This window comes from Haplochromis burtoni, unplaced genomic scaffold, assembly GCF_018398535.1.
Source record: "Haplochromis burtoni strain Fernald_Lab_line unplaced genomic scaffold, NCSU_Asbu1 Contig_497, whole genome shotgun sequence".
Classification (NCBI taxonomy): Eukaryota; Metazoa; Chordata; class Actinopteri; order Cichliformes; family Cichlidae; genus Haplochromis; species Haplochromis burtoni.
The window spans coordinates 290432-306384 of NW_024582858.1; the positions used below are offsets into that span (position 1 = coordinate 290432).

A 15953-nucleotide genomic window follows, 5' to 3' on the forward strand; every position below is an offset into this window, starting at 1 on the left:
CATCGTTTTGATGATCACTGTAGTGGCTATATTAATTTCTTAAAGTTCTCTCTTATATAACCACACTACAGACGGACGAGCGCCTGTTTTTAGTTGTCGTTAGTAACAACGACCATCGCGTATCCGCTTGTTTATTTTCCACATAAACCTTTCACAATAAAGCTCAAGATCCTGTTGAGACTCTTCAAAATAAACTGAATCACGTGAAAGAGTATGCAGTGTTTACGGATGAGAAGCAAAAAATAGCCGTCAGGTGCTAAAAAATAAACCTTAGACTGAAACGTTAGAACAGGCTTTTCCCTGCAGCACGCCGTGTAATAAATACTCACAAAGAAAACGGCGGCCGTTACAACTTATGACTGAAAATGTGTAGTTTCATGCATCGGTTAAAACACTGGACTCCAGGTACATGGCGCCCAGCTGGAAACACTTCACGAGTCGAGCTGCCAGAGATTCACAGAATTTACAGAAAATGTTAAAATTTTGTGATTTATATCGTTATTGGACGATAGATGTTTTATATCGGGATATGAGATTTTGGTCATATCACACAGCCCTACTTAGCCTTTAACTAAAGCTGGTTATGTGCATGTACTCAGGACTGCGTTGAGAGAATCAGGGAGACCATTGTCCACACTTGCCTTAACTTGCCCTTTCTTGTCTGTAGCACACATAAGGAGATTATAAGCCTCATAGTTCTCTAAGTACTAATCAATGTTTCGTTTTAGCAGGAAGTGACATATTCAGAATGTCTGGACACAGTCTTGTGCTCTTGTGGTTAAGTTTTTGATGGTCATCATACTCACACAGCTGTGAGAAGCGCTTCCAATGCGTGTTTGAAAACTGCTCAAGGGATTCTCAGTAGTCCACTGTTGCTTCATGCTTTAAATGCCCAGGAGTCCACAAAGGCCAGAATTAAAAGATTTCCTTATTCTGGCATGCTTTTTTTTTTTTTTTTTTTTTTTTAAAAAGGGTTTACATTCAGACTTAGTAAATACACATCCAGCTGTTTCTTGGGCTCGTCTCCTAGGACGAGATTACAAAAGTGAATTAGAAATCTCCGCCCTATTAAAAGCATGATTGAAGTGGTAACCACTTCAGTCATAATTAGTAAATTAATCTTACAGGTGGTAGACATGGTACATATCTCTTGATTTAATCAGTGTTTGATGTTTTTAAATACAATAGTTTTAAGGTTTGAGGAGTTCAGAGGTGGTGTTGGTTGTCAGTGTAGAACAATGTCTTTCACACATGTTAATAATGATGTTATAAAAAGACTCTTGAGATAAATCAGAAGACACTTCTAAAGTACTTTACATGTTGATGAAACCTACCTTTAACAAGTAAAGACATGTGAGGCTGATGTAAGGTAATGATGAATTGATGGAAATGTGTTCCCAAACAAAATAAATTCCAGCACTTTGTCCCAAACAAATGAAGCTCTTAGGATGATGTATGATCCATCAACATAGCTGGATTGTGACTCACAGGATGATGTAAAGGCCCAGCTATGAAAGGCTTCATTCAAATACCTGCTTCAGTCTTTTCCCACTGGAAAAATAAGAGATCGATTTTTACCACTGACATTGAGTTCAAGGGACAAATGGAACTTAATCTTATGTGTTAGATATGCTAAATTTAAACCCTTTTGTGTCTTTCTCCAGGCCCTACGTCCGCTCCAAGGGCAGGAAGTTCGAGAGAGCCCGTGGTCGCAGAGCCAGCTGCGGCTACAAGAACTAATGCGTTTTTGTTTTCACTCTGCTACCAATAAAAGGCTGGTTGTACAAAATGTCTTCTGTGTTTTTGTTTGAGTGCTTGCTCTCCGCAAAATACACCCTTCATTGTTAATATGGTGGAGCTCGTGTTAAAGCACCAGCCATGCTGGAAGACAAGAATGGCATGTGGCTAATAAACTGAGGTCCCCACGTAAATGTTACAGGACACGTCTTTTAATTGGCATTTATCAGCCGGCCTGATAACAAGTGAGTTGGCCAGGAAGTGCTGGTCTGTCAATGATTGGAGAATGTCGGTGGGTGGGTGTTCTGTTTTCCTTATCGTCATTGGATTTCCTCTCCGCCGCTCAGAGCTGCTGCTCCTGCGTCTCCACATACTTCCTGCACCGAGCCACAGCATTCAGAGGCTATCTGTCGAAAGAGGGGAGCCAAGATGAGGTAGTTGGGGCTTTTTCTTTTCTTCTTTAAAAACCATGAAATGATATTAAACATGGGTTATACAGATATGCTTCTGGCGACATACAAAGCCCGAAAACAACTTTTCCTGTTGCTCATTTTGATAGGGTCTTAATAACTGCTAGCTAAAACCATGTATCCTATGCGCTAATTTAAGTATTTAATTAAACAAAAGGGGCATTTTATTTCGATTTGTCCATAGTGTTCCTCACCAATCTTTAGTGGAGTTATATTTGAATATATTTGTCGGGTTGAACTGGGGCTATATGTCAGTTAGAAAGCCCCTAGTTAGCCCCTGTGCAGCGTGTCAGCCGTTTGCATTAGCTAATGTTAGTGACGCTCGATTCACAACTATTGCTTAGCAGCTCTGTTTACCGTACACAAAGAACCGCTTCCTGCAGTTCATATTTCACCTTCTCATTTCTGGCACTACAAGCTAGAATTATCGGCTCTAGCTCGCCTGTGCTGTAACTGTCAAAATACAGCTAAATATGAACAGGTTAGCAGGCTAACAGCCTGTCAAATCCATGTAGCATTAAAGTTTAACGACATAGACGTAGCTCTTACTACCAGACAAGCTGCTAATAAATGTTTAATAACGCCTTTACTACAAGAGCGACCTCGAATTCAAAAGTGTAACCTTATCGAAAATTGGCCAAAAGTACTTTGAAGTCACTCAAAGACAACCTCATTGTGTGGGAGACCAAAATTAGCCGGAGCATAGTATTATTATTATTATTATTATTTTTGGGTGTCCCCGCCCTGCGATTCAAGGACAGGGTAAGGTGCAACAATGGGCATCGGTAGGGTCTTTTTCTGTGTGTGTGCTTTATCAGGACGGGACATCAGCCAAGTATTGATTTTGTCTACACCACAGCTTGCATAATGTTTCCTGACTGCTATAAAAGTTGAAAGATGTGAACAGTTTATTAATTTAGGGTAAACCGAAGTCCCAGGTGAGACTGCAGCAATTGTACTTTATGAGCTAAAGTCTAATGATCTGTGTCCTGCTGACTTGGTAATTTAACATTGCTATAACCTCACGTGTAATGTAATTTGAAAATAATACATGTGTTTCGGTGTATTTTGATTATATATCCATGGTTTTTCTAGGGTCAACATGAGTACTTTATGCAGAAGTCTGTGCGTTTTCCTATTATATGGGGACATGTTGTAAAACAAAGTTATGTTTAAGCTTGACTGAATGAAATCCCACTTTCAAAAATCATACCTCTGTTTGTTTTACTTTGGTAGAAGGTTAAAACCTTTTTGGAGGGAAATAAAAGATTTAACATACAGGGAAAATCCTGATATGGCTCTTTGATAAGAGTTGATACCAGACCTCATTGGTTGGTACAAATATGAGACTGTACTAATGCTTATTGCAAAGTCTGTAAAATATAATACAATTATTTAGGTTAGGTTATTTAAACCGTGAAGGAGACACTGTGTCCCTAAATCCTGTTACGCAGAAGTTACCCTGAATTTGAAAAAACAACAACACATGAATTGTCATCCAACCTTTCCTCTACAAAAAATAGTGTCTCAGCAAGCCAGTTGAGGATGTGTGACTCTTGAGTCATTACGTGGTTTAGCACAGACGGACCTCAGGTCAAAGGGCATAACGAATCTTATATTGCTTCACCCTGTACCCATAATCAGTTTTCTTATCATCAATGTCCTCCTCTGTACTTGACTGAAGTATTGTTTTTGTGCAGTACAATCAATCTAAAGTTTTATTCATTTCATGTAATTTCCTGTTGTGCTTCTTAAATTTTGATTTCTTAAATATTTGCAAAATCATGTCATGGTTATCACCACAGCATTGTGGTGTGGTCATAGTGCTGAGGCTTGTACTGGCAAGCAAGATTCTGCTCTTACTGAGGTAACATCAGCTATAACACTGGATTATCAGTGTTACAAAGGGTGATTCGCTTTTTACCAGAGTAAATGATCTATTCTGACCCATGGACCTAATGGTACTGCTATTTTGAGGGGGTGAAGTTTTTGTCTGAGAAATTTTGAAAAATGAGAAACAATGGATTCTTAGTTTCATCCATTCATCTACCACTATCATGGTTTGAATGTGCAGCAATCATACCAGAGTGACACCCCCCCCCATTACCTCCCCTAGTACTTCCAGGAAGACACCATGGTATTCACAGTCTTTCTGGGAGATATAATCTCTCCAGCAACCCCAGAGCGTCCTCACGATAGGACATGACCAAAACAGTTCACCTTGGAGGCACCCAGGGAGCATCCCACTCCTTTTGATGTGTAGGAGGAATGACTCTACTTTGAGCCCTTCCAAAACGACCAAGCTTCTCACCCTATCTCTAATCTGCTGATTGTGTTGATGATGTCAGTATTTCAGTTCACTACCCAGAGCTTGGGTCCACAGGTGAGGGTAGGAATGTAGATCAACAGGTAAACCATCAGGTTCAGCTCTCTCTTCACCGCAATAAACCGGTTTATCGTCCACATCATTGCTGATGCTGTGCCAGTCAGCCTTTCAAACTCCCATCACTCATGAATCAGACCCAGAAATAGTTAAACTCCTTCACTTCGGCCAGCAACTCCCCTCTAACCTTGAGTGGGCAATCACCCCTTTTCTGACTGAGAACCTTGTGTCTTAGGCTACGTTCACACTGCAGGTCTTAATGCTCAATTCCGATTTGTTGATCAGATCCAATTTTTTTGTCTGCTTGTTCACACTACAAATAAAATGTGACAGCAAAAGCACTCTAGTGTGAACCCTCAAAGTGGCCCGCATGCACAAAAGAAGACATCACACACAACGCGCTCTGTTTAGACCCAGAGCAAACAGTATTGTTTGACTGATAGCCCTTAATATAAAGACTTGTTTCAGTCTTTAAGTTTCCCAATTTTTCTTTAAGTTATAAAGTTATTTTGTTATTTACATATGGCCTAATAATTATCCTTATTGCAGTTTTAGAGAGGAGCTGTGCTTCAAAGGATAGTTGCAGGTTTCTGTCAGAATCTGCAGATTATACAGTACAAATAAAATGTTCACGTTTCTCCAACGTTGTCTTCCCAACAGTTTAGGGTAGGGTCAAAAAAGTCGGGTTTGATGCGCTTTTGCTTGCAGTGCGAAGATAGCCTTAGATTCGCTAATTCTTATCCCACTTCACACTAAGCTACCAACCACCTCGGTGCTGGAGGCCACTTCCTGGTGAGGCAAAAAAAATAAATAAAAATTGCATGATTCCACAAAAAAGCAAAGAGATTATCCATGGCCTCCAAAACAGAAACCTTCCACAATCTTACTGCACTTAGAAATTCTGTCTACAAAAGCTGCAAATAGAACTGGTGACAAAGGGCAGCCCTGATAGAGTCCAACTTCCACCGGGAGCGGGTCTGACTCTTACTGCTGGCAATGTGAACTAAGCTTTCACTGGCTGTACAGGAACAGGCTTTTTCTGTTTGCTGCTAGCAAGTTTAAAGTAGTTTTAGTGTTCTGTACGCCTTTAGTAGCATGATCTTAAAACAGGACACCTGTGCCTTGTTCTTACAAACTTTATACAAAGTTTGTGAATAGACAGGAAAACCATATTTTTCTTTATTTTTTACATGTTCTCACACAGTTTAACCTCACTGGCACTGAATTTAAAATGTTTTACATACACGTATGTCAGATCCTCCTGTGTCTTAATGACAAAGTATTGTGCTTCATTAATTTCCTCCACAACAAGTTTGCCTACTTGGGACAGTAAGTGAGTGAACACACACGTACGTGCTTTGTCTGTAGCAGCTGTGTTGCTTTCAGCCTGTATTAGGTCATTAAAAAATCTTTGATTTTCTAATATTAGGGTTTGTCTCCTTGTATAGCATGGACTTGTCGATATTTCTGTTTAGGTGTTAGGTGCCAATACAATTCCCCATCAAGCGAACGCACTTGCAGGTAGTTTGGAAAACACTGGGTTAAGTTATTGAGCTGATCAGTGCATGTTAGAGTAACTGAAACCAGATAAGGAAAAAATATTCAGGGTATGCTGAACTTGCTTCTTAGTCAGGCCCCTGCTTTTGTTTCTTTTTCCTACTGTTGTTTTTTTCCACTAACTGCTGTTCTCCTTTGTCCTCAAACAGGAACAGAGATATTTGGGAGGGAACGTGAGGCTTGACTCAAGGACTTTAAGATGACATAAACTAAGGACCCAACTGGAACTGTCTCCTTGTTTGTCTTTTGTTTTGTTTCTGTTTTTGTTTTTGATTTCTGTTGTCATTTTTGTTTTTTCACCTGTCTTTGTGTTGCTCCTCCTCTTGGGGGGTAGTACTTGATTGAGTGAATGTTATCACACTACTGTCTGGAGAACTGGCTTAGTCACTCCTTTTGTCTGCCTCCTTTATGTCACTTAGAACAAGATAGCAATAGAAGTGTCAAAGGTCTTGAAAAGTCTGCACTAATCTATCTTTGTGGCATTAATTACTTTTTGGGCAACACTTAAAATGCAACTTACTTTACAAAAATCTTGTGCATTAATTTAATTTAATTGTTGTAGCCTCCTTGTCTAAACAAGGTGTGTTTGTGTTTTGTCTTGATCATACTTAATGATCATTTTTAATGCAACTAAGAGTTTCATTTTTGTCCATATGTGTAATTATTTAAGGCGAATTGTCATTGTTAAGTAGCTGCTGAGCTGCCCTGTATTGCTATCACAATAGGCAGCTTTTACATTGTAATGTAAACTTATTTTTATACTTTGTGAAGAACACTTTTTTTTTTTTTTGCTTAAATGACTGATTCTACATTTTATAAAAATCCTGTTTGTTGTGACTATGTTGATGTATTTTCTGTCCACTTTCCAATTCGGAGCCAACTGTATGAGCTGACAGCTCCACAGATCACATGGGAGGTTTCTAACTGTGACACAAAGACTGGTCTTAAGCAGTTCCCATCTTCACTGGATCAATAAAAAAATACTCTAATTTGAAGAAGGATTAAACTGGGAAACGTTATTTGTATTCTTTTCAAATGAAGACATATATCTGAACTGGAATGACAGGAAGATCATTTTTTGTGACTTTTACCCCTTAAACTGAAGCACTGACAAAAAGAATGATTTCGAAGAGATTTTAAGGAGAAAGTTCTCGACAGACATAGTCTTTCAATTTGTGCTGCAAAACATGAACAGCTGGTAGATTGCCCAACTCTTCAAGCATCTGAGTTCAGAAGCCCTTGTTTTTTTTTTTTAGACTGATTAACTTTGAGCAAAGAAAATGCGATCCCCAGAACCTTCCTCACCTTCTCCAGCAGAAGCTCTCCTTCATGGTCAGTTTGCCAGCTGGGGAACAAGCAGCAACAGCAACAATAACAGTAGTCCCAACAGCCCCGGTGGTTCAGGAGGGCTGTCCCCAGCTGCTCCTCCAACTCCAGCTCCGGCATCCAACTACGCCCTGACCCTCACCCACACCCACATACATATACAACGCCTGTCCCCCCGGCCTGGAAAAGAAGCTCGTCTCCTGCTACCCTTATTAGAGTTGGTGGGGTGCAGCTGCCCCCGGTCCCCTGCTCCCCCTCTGCTGGTGCTGTACTGGTACCCACCAGGAAAACGAAGGAAAGGAGTGTCCCGGCGCAGGCAGGTGAGGGCCTATCTGGCAGAAAGCAGAGCTGAAGCTGAGAGGTGGTCGGCTGCTGTACAGTGTCTACTTAGAGGTGTGATGGTCACTGCTAACACAGGTGAGTGTATGTTTTACCTGTGGTTTGTTTGTACAGCTTGGATCTTGTTTTTAAATGAACATACAAAAGACTGTAGTAGTAGCTACACATTTTGCGTATTTATATACTGTAGAGTGTGATTTTTTTGTTTTTGTTTTATTGTATGAATTTTATTATGTTGTCTTAAATGTAAGTATGTCATAATGAAACTTTTATTATAAATGACCAGGGGCAGTAGAAGCAAAGCTTTTGAACATTTTCCAGGAGTAATTCAGACAGTTTTTATTTTATTTTATTTTATCACAATTTAATAATAATAATTTAATAATAAAAAAAGCAAATTAGTGAACAATAAGGCAAAAAATTCATTAAGGCAAAATTCAGTTTTCCAATGTCTTATATACAACTACGTCTGCTCTATTATATTATATAAGACTAGGCTGAAATCGATTCGATAGTGGCAGCAACTGTAAACCACAGTTCGCCCTGATCGTTGGTACTGTACACTGAGCTGATGGCCTAATTAAAAGAGTAACACTAATAGCTTATCACAGTGTTTATGGAGCTTTAGCCTTTGTATTTGTCTCCTTGATAAAGTCTTGAATTTCAGATGCTTACAGTAGAAAACCTACACAATGTAGCATCAATCCACTTTGCTCCATGCCCTCTTTGTAAACTTCTACTAAGCCTAGCGTAATGTCACAGGGAACCAAGACTTTAATGTATTACATTTCCTCACTGAGGGCACAAATGGTAACAAGACTAGTTTAACATTTTGGGGCATTATATAAAAGACAAATGAGGATTAACACTAATGCACCCTAAGAGGCTGTGAGATTTAGCATCGAGAGCTTTTGGATTTTGTGTGTTTCACATAACAGGATCATTTTCTTTATTTTTTTTGTGGGGTTTTTTCCATCTAAACCTATACGTCCTTCCTCTTATCTTTCCTGCACATGTGGTCTGTATCTTTCAGTGTCTAATGCAGAGACAGAGGGCGGGGAGTCACCATCCTCAGTTATCTGACAGCTCAGCGTGAACTTTGTGTTTGTGTTTACTTTTTTTGTCTCCATTGTCTGTGTGGCACAGAGTTAATCGGCATCTCCCATCTTCTGTTTTTCTTTTCCTCGTCTGTAGGCTCACTCTTTAATCCTTAAGTCTCTTAAATCTCCTCGTCTTCTGAGATCTTTAGTGCATACCCTTCACTCGCAGTGATGCAGCTGTCATTCTTTTTTTAATTTCTGCTTGTGTAACATTCATAATCACACTTCTGAATCACTCAGTGGCCCAATACTGAGAATGTTTATGCTGACGGGCATTATAGGTGTGGTCAGATGGGTTTTCCACACAATAGCGTGAAGTGTGGTTTATTGCATAATCAAGGATTATGTGACAGCACAGCCACATAATATCCTCTCATGCACCAGTGGTTTCATCTATAACATACTACAGTTTATATTGAATTTTATCCTTAGATATTTACTTTCCCCACAGGTTTTATAGAACAGGACTAGAGTAATTTCATTGCCTTCGTATGCCACTGTTTAGTTTTGACCAACTATAATACCTATAATTTGAAGTCTAAATGTGCCCTTTATCATATATCTGACTTTAAATGATTGACAAACTCACTCTTGAAGGACAGTGTGATATGTATTCTGTCAGGAGAACTTTAGGAGGCTTCAAATGGATAAATGCATTCAAAGTCCAAGGTTGGGCAACACTGTAATACCAGCTTAGCTTATGTCCCAGTTGGCTGGTTTTGAAAATGTGCTGAACCACTTTCTTTGTCCTGGACCAGAGCTGTGCAGGTTTTAATTAATCCATCCTGTTCTGTCTTTCTTGTGAAGAATTTTCAAGAAGTCTGCTACCTCGTCCCAGGCGACTACTGTTATTGGTCAATCCCTTCAGTGGAAGAGGCCAGGCAATGCAGTGGTGTCAGACCCACATCCTGCCAATGATTAGAGAGTCCAACATCAGCTACAACCTTATACAGACAGGTAACACCCTGAGGTCTAAAACATCCCAATGAGTCAGAATGTATGCATTTATATGGCAGGCATTAACGTAATTACCCTCCCTCAGAACGCCAGAACCATGCCAGAGAGCTCATCAGAGAGATATCACTCCCAGAGTGGGATGGCATCATCATTGTTTCTGGGGATGGTCTACTGCATGAGGTAAGGTGTTTTTGGCCTGAGAGGACAACCAGGCTGAAATTGTGGCACGTAAATGTATGTCTATGTCTAACACTGTGATTATTTAAATCTTCTGTCTTGTTTTCCTGCAGGTAATTAATGGGCTGATGGAGCGCTCAGACTGGGAACAAGCAATAAAAACACCTGTCGGGATTCTACCCTGCGGCTCTGGGAATGCACTGGCTGGCTCCATCAATCACCACGCAGGGTGAGCACATCTGTTTAGGTTGAAGCTTTTCTTCCAGCTGCCTGTACAGTGTGGAATTAGGTGGAACATTAAGTCTTCATATCTCCCTCAGTGTTTGCATAGTGGATGATTTAAAGTAATGCTGACAGTCTAGATTGTGTTTGCTGATAACGGGTGCAGTCAAGTTAATTCTTTAAACTTTATGACTTCTGAATGAGCCAGTCATATTACAGATTGCATATGCAGACTCTTTCACAGCAAAACTTAACCAGTTTAATATTTTTGACAGAGAGTAACAGAAACAAGCTGTGATACCCTGAAAGAAATATCTGTTTTCTGATACGTTTTTGGAGAAACTTAAAAAAGTGCACTTTCTGTAAACCCTCAGCCAGCTATCTCATCCTGTGAGATAGCTGGCTGGTCAAAACAACTTTTAGCCAATGAAATGGCTCATTTTTAATCTACATTTTGATACCAGGTTCATTTTCTAGCTGTGAATCCTTCTGTCTAGAAATAATTTTCTATGATTTAAACCTCCTTGGATCTGCATCACAGAGGGTCTCAGAGTCAATGGATGCTCTCTTTGCTAGTGCTGAATTTTCTTATTATATTCATACATTCATATGATGGCATGTCTCTTTTGCTTTACTGAACTTCCGAGAAGAATATCCAGTTGTCGTGACATTTATGTTCAATGTAACGTCCTTATCTGCTGGCTTGTACAGGGAGGTTTAGATGATCCTGAGACCCTCTGATGTAGTCAGATGATTTTAGTTTATTTTTATGAAAACTGACCTTACAAAAAAGCCCATGGATACCCAGATTATTCTGTTAAAATAAACTACATAAAAAACAATGTTTTTTTCCTAAACAAAAGACCGTAGAATTATGTATATTTGTTTTGTTTAATCTAGTCTTTGAATAGCTGTTGTACAGATCTGTCTTTATTTTTACTTTTTTTAAAATTTCCTCAGGTATGACATGTGCCTTCGAGAGCCCCTCCTTTTGAACTGCTGCTTTTTGCTCTGTCGAGGCGGAGTCCGACCCATGGACCTGGTCTCTGTGACAACAAGCCCCGCCCCTTCCAACAGCAACCGTGCTGCAGGACCCAGGAGACTGTTTTCCTTTCTTTCTGTTGCCTGGGGCTTTGTGTCCGATGTGGACATTGAGAGTGAGAGGTGGGTGTTTCAAGTTTTCAGAATCTTAATCTAATGTTGTTTTCTTCATAAAAGCCTGGCTTTTAATTTATTCTGGATTATGTGACGTCAATTTCAAAATGTAGCTTCACTTGCAGTCTTGTCTTCTTCCAGGTATCGTGGTCTTGGCTCAGCTCGCTTCACCCTGGGCACATTAGTGCGCATAGCTTCTCTACGATCCTACAAGGGTCGTCTCTCCTTCCTACCACCCTCTGTTGTCACCACATCACCAGATGCCACACCTCCACCAAGGAGACCGCTCTCCCGCAGTATCACAGAAGGCCTGGAGGGCTTCTGCCGCACGCCTATCCATCGCACCTGCTCTGACATGGGCATCAGTGAACAGAGGAGCTTGCGCAGGGGTGAGGGAGAGAGGGAAAAAGAAGAGAGGCAAAAGGAAAGGGAGAGAAGAAGGGAGAGGGCCAGGGGAGGAGGAACTGGTGTGGTGAGGGCAAGCAGTCTGGCAGAAGACAGAGAGAGGGAGGGACAGATGGAGATGGAAGCGGAGGAGGAGAGGTCAGGGACTTGTTCAGAGAGATCAGGGACAAGTTCAGAATCAAATGAAAGGGATGAATGCAGTATGGGAAGGGAAGAAAGGCTGGAGAGGATCAAGGATGAAAGGGAAGATGATGGAACAGCAGAGCAATACTCAGAGGAGATTGAGGAAGACGATAGAGGTAAGGATGGGGAAGGGAGCAGTGGTTCTGTAGAAGGAGAGGGAGTGTTGCATGCGAGAGAGCTGGGTGAGAGCTATGGGGTTGTCATGGGGCGAGAGGCAGATGAAGAGCCAGAGGATGGCGTCACCCACCAGGATTGCCTTCATGAGACCAGGCAGGCAGTGAGAAAGAATTCAGCCCCTTCGAGCCAGATAGCCGAAGCTCTCTGCAACCAGCCTCTCAGTCAGGAGGCTGATGCAGATTCAGGCACTTCAAATGGCGTCGATGATATCGATCTGAATGGATCTTACTACCGGAAAGATTCATACACACTGGATGTCGCTCGTGAGCGAGCTTTGACGATCTCCTCTCCCTTTCGTCATTCTCCCTTCTCTTACAAGGCCAAAACCCTGGACAAAAACCAAAACGCCTCCCGGCCAAGGCCCCTCTCCCTCCTTCAGCACTCCCAGACAAATTCCCTCCCACCTAAACTCAACTCTCTCTCCCTGTCTCTTTCTCCCACACCCCCCTCGTCTCCTTCTTGTGCCTCCCCACACTCATCATCCTACCTCGCTCCTCGTCCTAACACCCCAAATTCCACATCACCCTCGCCCTCTTTACGCACGCCATCCTCTTCTTTTAACTTTGACATTGCTGAACCAGCAGGACCCTTCAAGAACCGTCCATCATTCTCGCTGCCTTTAAATCTAGCAAGGGATGACTTGTTACCCCCTCTTGACCAGCCCCTTCCCACTCGAGACTGGATCACCATTGAAGGGGACTTTGTCCTGGTCCTGGCCCTTTATCAGACCCACCTTGGGGCTGACCTTTTTGCTGCACCCCAGGCCAGGTTTGACGATGGGCTGATCCATCTGACTTTTGTGCGAGCAGGGATCTCTAGAGCAACTCTACTGAGACTTTTCTTTGCCATGGAAAGAGGCACCCACCACTCTGTCAGCTCTCCCTATGTGAGCCACGTTACCTGTAAAGCATTCAGGCTGCAGCCTCTGTCGGCACGAGGAACACTCACTGTGGACGGAGAGCTTGTGCCCTATGGGCCGCTTCAAGCACAGGTCAGAAAGAAAAACAAGATTTAGCATAAATAATACTTGTTGAGTAAAACCACAGTGATAAATTCCTAGGTCTTTTCATTTGTCTCAGTCTGAATTTAGTTTGTAATAACTACATGTTCTGTACTTTAAAAGCTTTTAATTAATCATCTGATTATTCATTCACATTGCCAACAGCAACTTACGTACTGTATGTTTCTACTCTCAACACTTAAGTACTGTGTGTTCTGTGCTGCTTTGTTTTACTAACACTTGTGATTAGTAATATTCATTTTCCTGATCTCTTAATGTTTTATAGATCCATCCTTCCATGGCCCGTCTCATTGTTGGAGACTCTGGAGAGAGGATTACCAGATTCTAATCAGGGATTGGTTGATTTGATTGACATATCAGCACTCTACTGAATTATATAATCTCTGTTGCCATCCATAGTCTGAGAGGACAGGAGTAGCTGAGAGACTTCAAATAGCCCGAATTGCAGAAACTGCTTTTCTACGGATTAATGAAAGGGATAACCAACCAAGCCACGCATCACTGAAGCATCTCTGCAGGGATTAATAGTGAATTTCAAAATGGATGAAAAATGCACCTCATTACACAGCTGTTGGATTACGCACAGTGTACCCTGAGAAGCATAAAAACAGCACGGCCTGGGATGATGAGAGGGAAAAACAATTGAATGTTTATGGGTTTTTGTGCAGATAGTGCATGTGTTGGATGTATACATAACAGTATGCATGCAAAGAAGCACTACCTGTTTTATTTTTGTTTTTGTTTTTGCCTTATGCTGAGATGAAGAGAAATCAGATTAAATTCAAAGAATATCATTTGTACACATGAAAAGCTATAAAAATGTATTGAGATTCTCTTAGGCCAAGAGCCAGTGAAATTATCGCCACGTCTCTATCATCAAACAGCCTCATCTTACATCAACATCCAGATGTTTGAGTATAAAAACTTTAGTCCCTGAAAGGAATGCCTTATCTGATACTGTACAGTACAGCTGTACTTTTATCCTTTCCTTCTTATGTATGAAACTTTAATCTTCTTGATTTCCGTTCACCTATCAAAGTCCTTTGACTACATTTAAAAAACATAAAGTCTGAACGCATGTGACTCGGCCACTTTTGTGTATCAGTGGAGAAAAAAGTGACTACAAGTAATCATTTTTCTCATGCAAGTAAATCCACATAGAGCAGCAGGATCAAGCTTTTCAGGGTCACCACATTAGTAGGAGCAATGGATCCGTTAAAGGGTATCCATCACCAACGTTTGCATAATCTGCCTTTTTTTCTTAACCAGTGGAGGCACAGTGATAGTGATGTTTAACAGACGTTGCATGCCTCAGTTAAGAAGTAAATTTCACATGTATTCTTCCCAAACACACTGAAGATCACAACACTAGAACAATTCAAACTATAGGGTAACACTATTCTGTCTGATGCAGTGTTTTGTTTCAGAAAGTAGATCCACTAGCATTAGCGTCACCTGACATGAATTAACTGTTGCACTTTGAAGACTCTTAGCTTTTGAGGATGTGACTGACCGTTAACAAAGTCATGTTGAAACTCTAAAATCCTGCTGTAGAGTCAGCACTAATCCCCAGCGCTGTCAGATCAGGTGGTAAATCAGATAGAAGAACAGCTTGCACTTTGAGAAATTTGCCAGCAGCAGAGGCAGTTTGTTCAAGTAGGCAACAGACTGATGTTTAAAACTGAAATATATATTTTGAGACTACAAGTATTTCCAAATGTTGATGAGTTGAATCAAAACTACAGAGGTTGAAGCCCTTTGAGGATTTTTTTTTATTTATTCAAATCTGCTGATACTTGGACGAAGAATAAATCATTAGCATGTGCAGTTCATCAATCAGGAAGTTTGTGTGCCAACTGCTTGGTTCATCATCAACTTACTGTATGTCTCGGTCATACCTGGACAAATCAATGCCTTTGTATAATAAGCCTGTAAATTCTGGCTGTTGATCATGAACTGTTTAAACCTGACTGCAGAAAATGGAGTAAAACTCTTTTGCTTACCAGGATGTTATTTTTTTTGCTTTTGTTTTTATTTTGTGTTCCTTTGAGCGCACAATGCAGCTATTCTACCACAGCTTCACTGTGCTTACACAGCTACAGAATGTGAGTACAACATTTTGGGTCTAGGCTTGTAATATTACCAAATAGATGAGTCTCTATACACTTTGAATGGAGTTTTTGCCAAAATGTTTACCCTTGATGTTTAAGAGACTAGTTATGACCATTTACCTTCCTAAACATTTTGTTGTCTATGGCCATAGCTGGGACCATGGTGTTAAAGACCAATTCCTATATGACCATGATGGGGTATTACCCTTCAGTTGCTAATGCTATAAAGATGTCTGTAGTGGACTGCCTGTAATGAAATTGTAATTACTACTAAAACAATGAAAATATATACATTGTACAGTTAATAGTTATATATGGTTTTCAATAAATGTAACTTCATATGTTTGTTTGGAGCAAATTAATGCCTTATTTTGTCTTTAGTCACTAAAATGCCACCACATTTTTATAATAGAATTAAACCGTTTGATGTGGAAAACAGGAAGCTTTTTTCACGTATCTAAATGGCTTTTTTATCTTTTACCCTTCCAGCAACGCATTCATAATAAAATTGATCTGTAACTATCGATCCTTTTTTCCCTCTTAAAAGTGTTATATATACACTCACCAGCCACTTATTAGGTATGCCATGCTTGTACTGAGTTGGTCCCCCTTTTACTTCAGGATTGATTAAAT

General features: G+C 40.6%; 2 protein-coding genes across 3 annotated transcripts in view; both read left to right on the forward strand.

The window, feature by feature from the left end:
* Positions 1-1789, forward strand: part of rpl18 (ribosomal protein L18) — a gene marked incomplete in the record, with an annotated part of 6327 nt that extends 4538 nt beyond the window's left edge. The window contains 1 exon segment of the mRNA XM_014341464.2: positions 1665-1789. Within this exon segment, the coding sequence (XP_014196950.1) occupies positions 1665-1740 (76 nt within the window).
* Positions 1790-1904: 115 nt separating this feature from the next.
* Positions 1905-15839, forward strand: sphk2 (sphingosine kinase 2). 2 transcript variants are annotated; one of them, XM_014341463.2, is made up of 8 exons: positions 1905-2171; positions 6297-7890; positions 9720-9869; positions 9955-10049; positions 10160-10275; positions 11229-11432; positions 11565-13179; positions 13475-15839. In XM_014341463.2, the coding sequence occupies exons 2-8, from the start codon at positions 7428-7430 to the stop codon at positions 13535-13537; spliced, it is 2706 nt and encodes a 901-aa protein (XP_014196949.1). In that variant the 5' UTR covers positions 1905-2171; positions 6297-7427; the 3' UTR covers positions 13538-15839. The 2 variants fall into 2 exon arrangements, with proteins under 2 accessions (XP_014196949.1, XP_042069862.1); XM_042213928.1 differs by lacking the exon at positions 1905-2171 and having other exon boundaries at positions 7778-7890; positions 8846-9869.
* Positions 15840-15953: the final 114 nt, after the last annotated feature.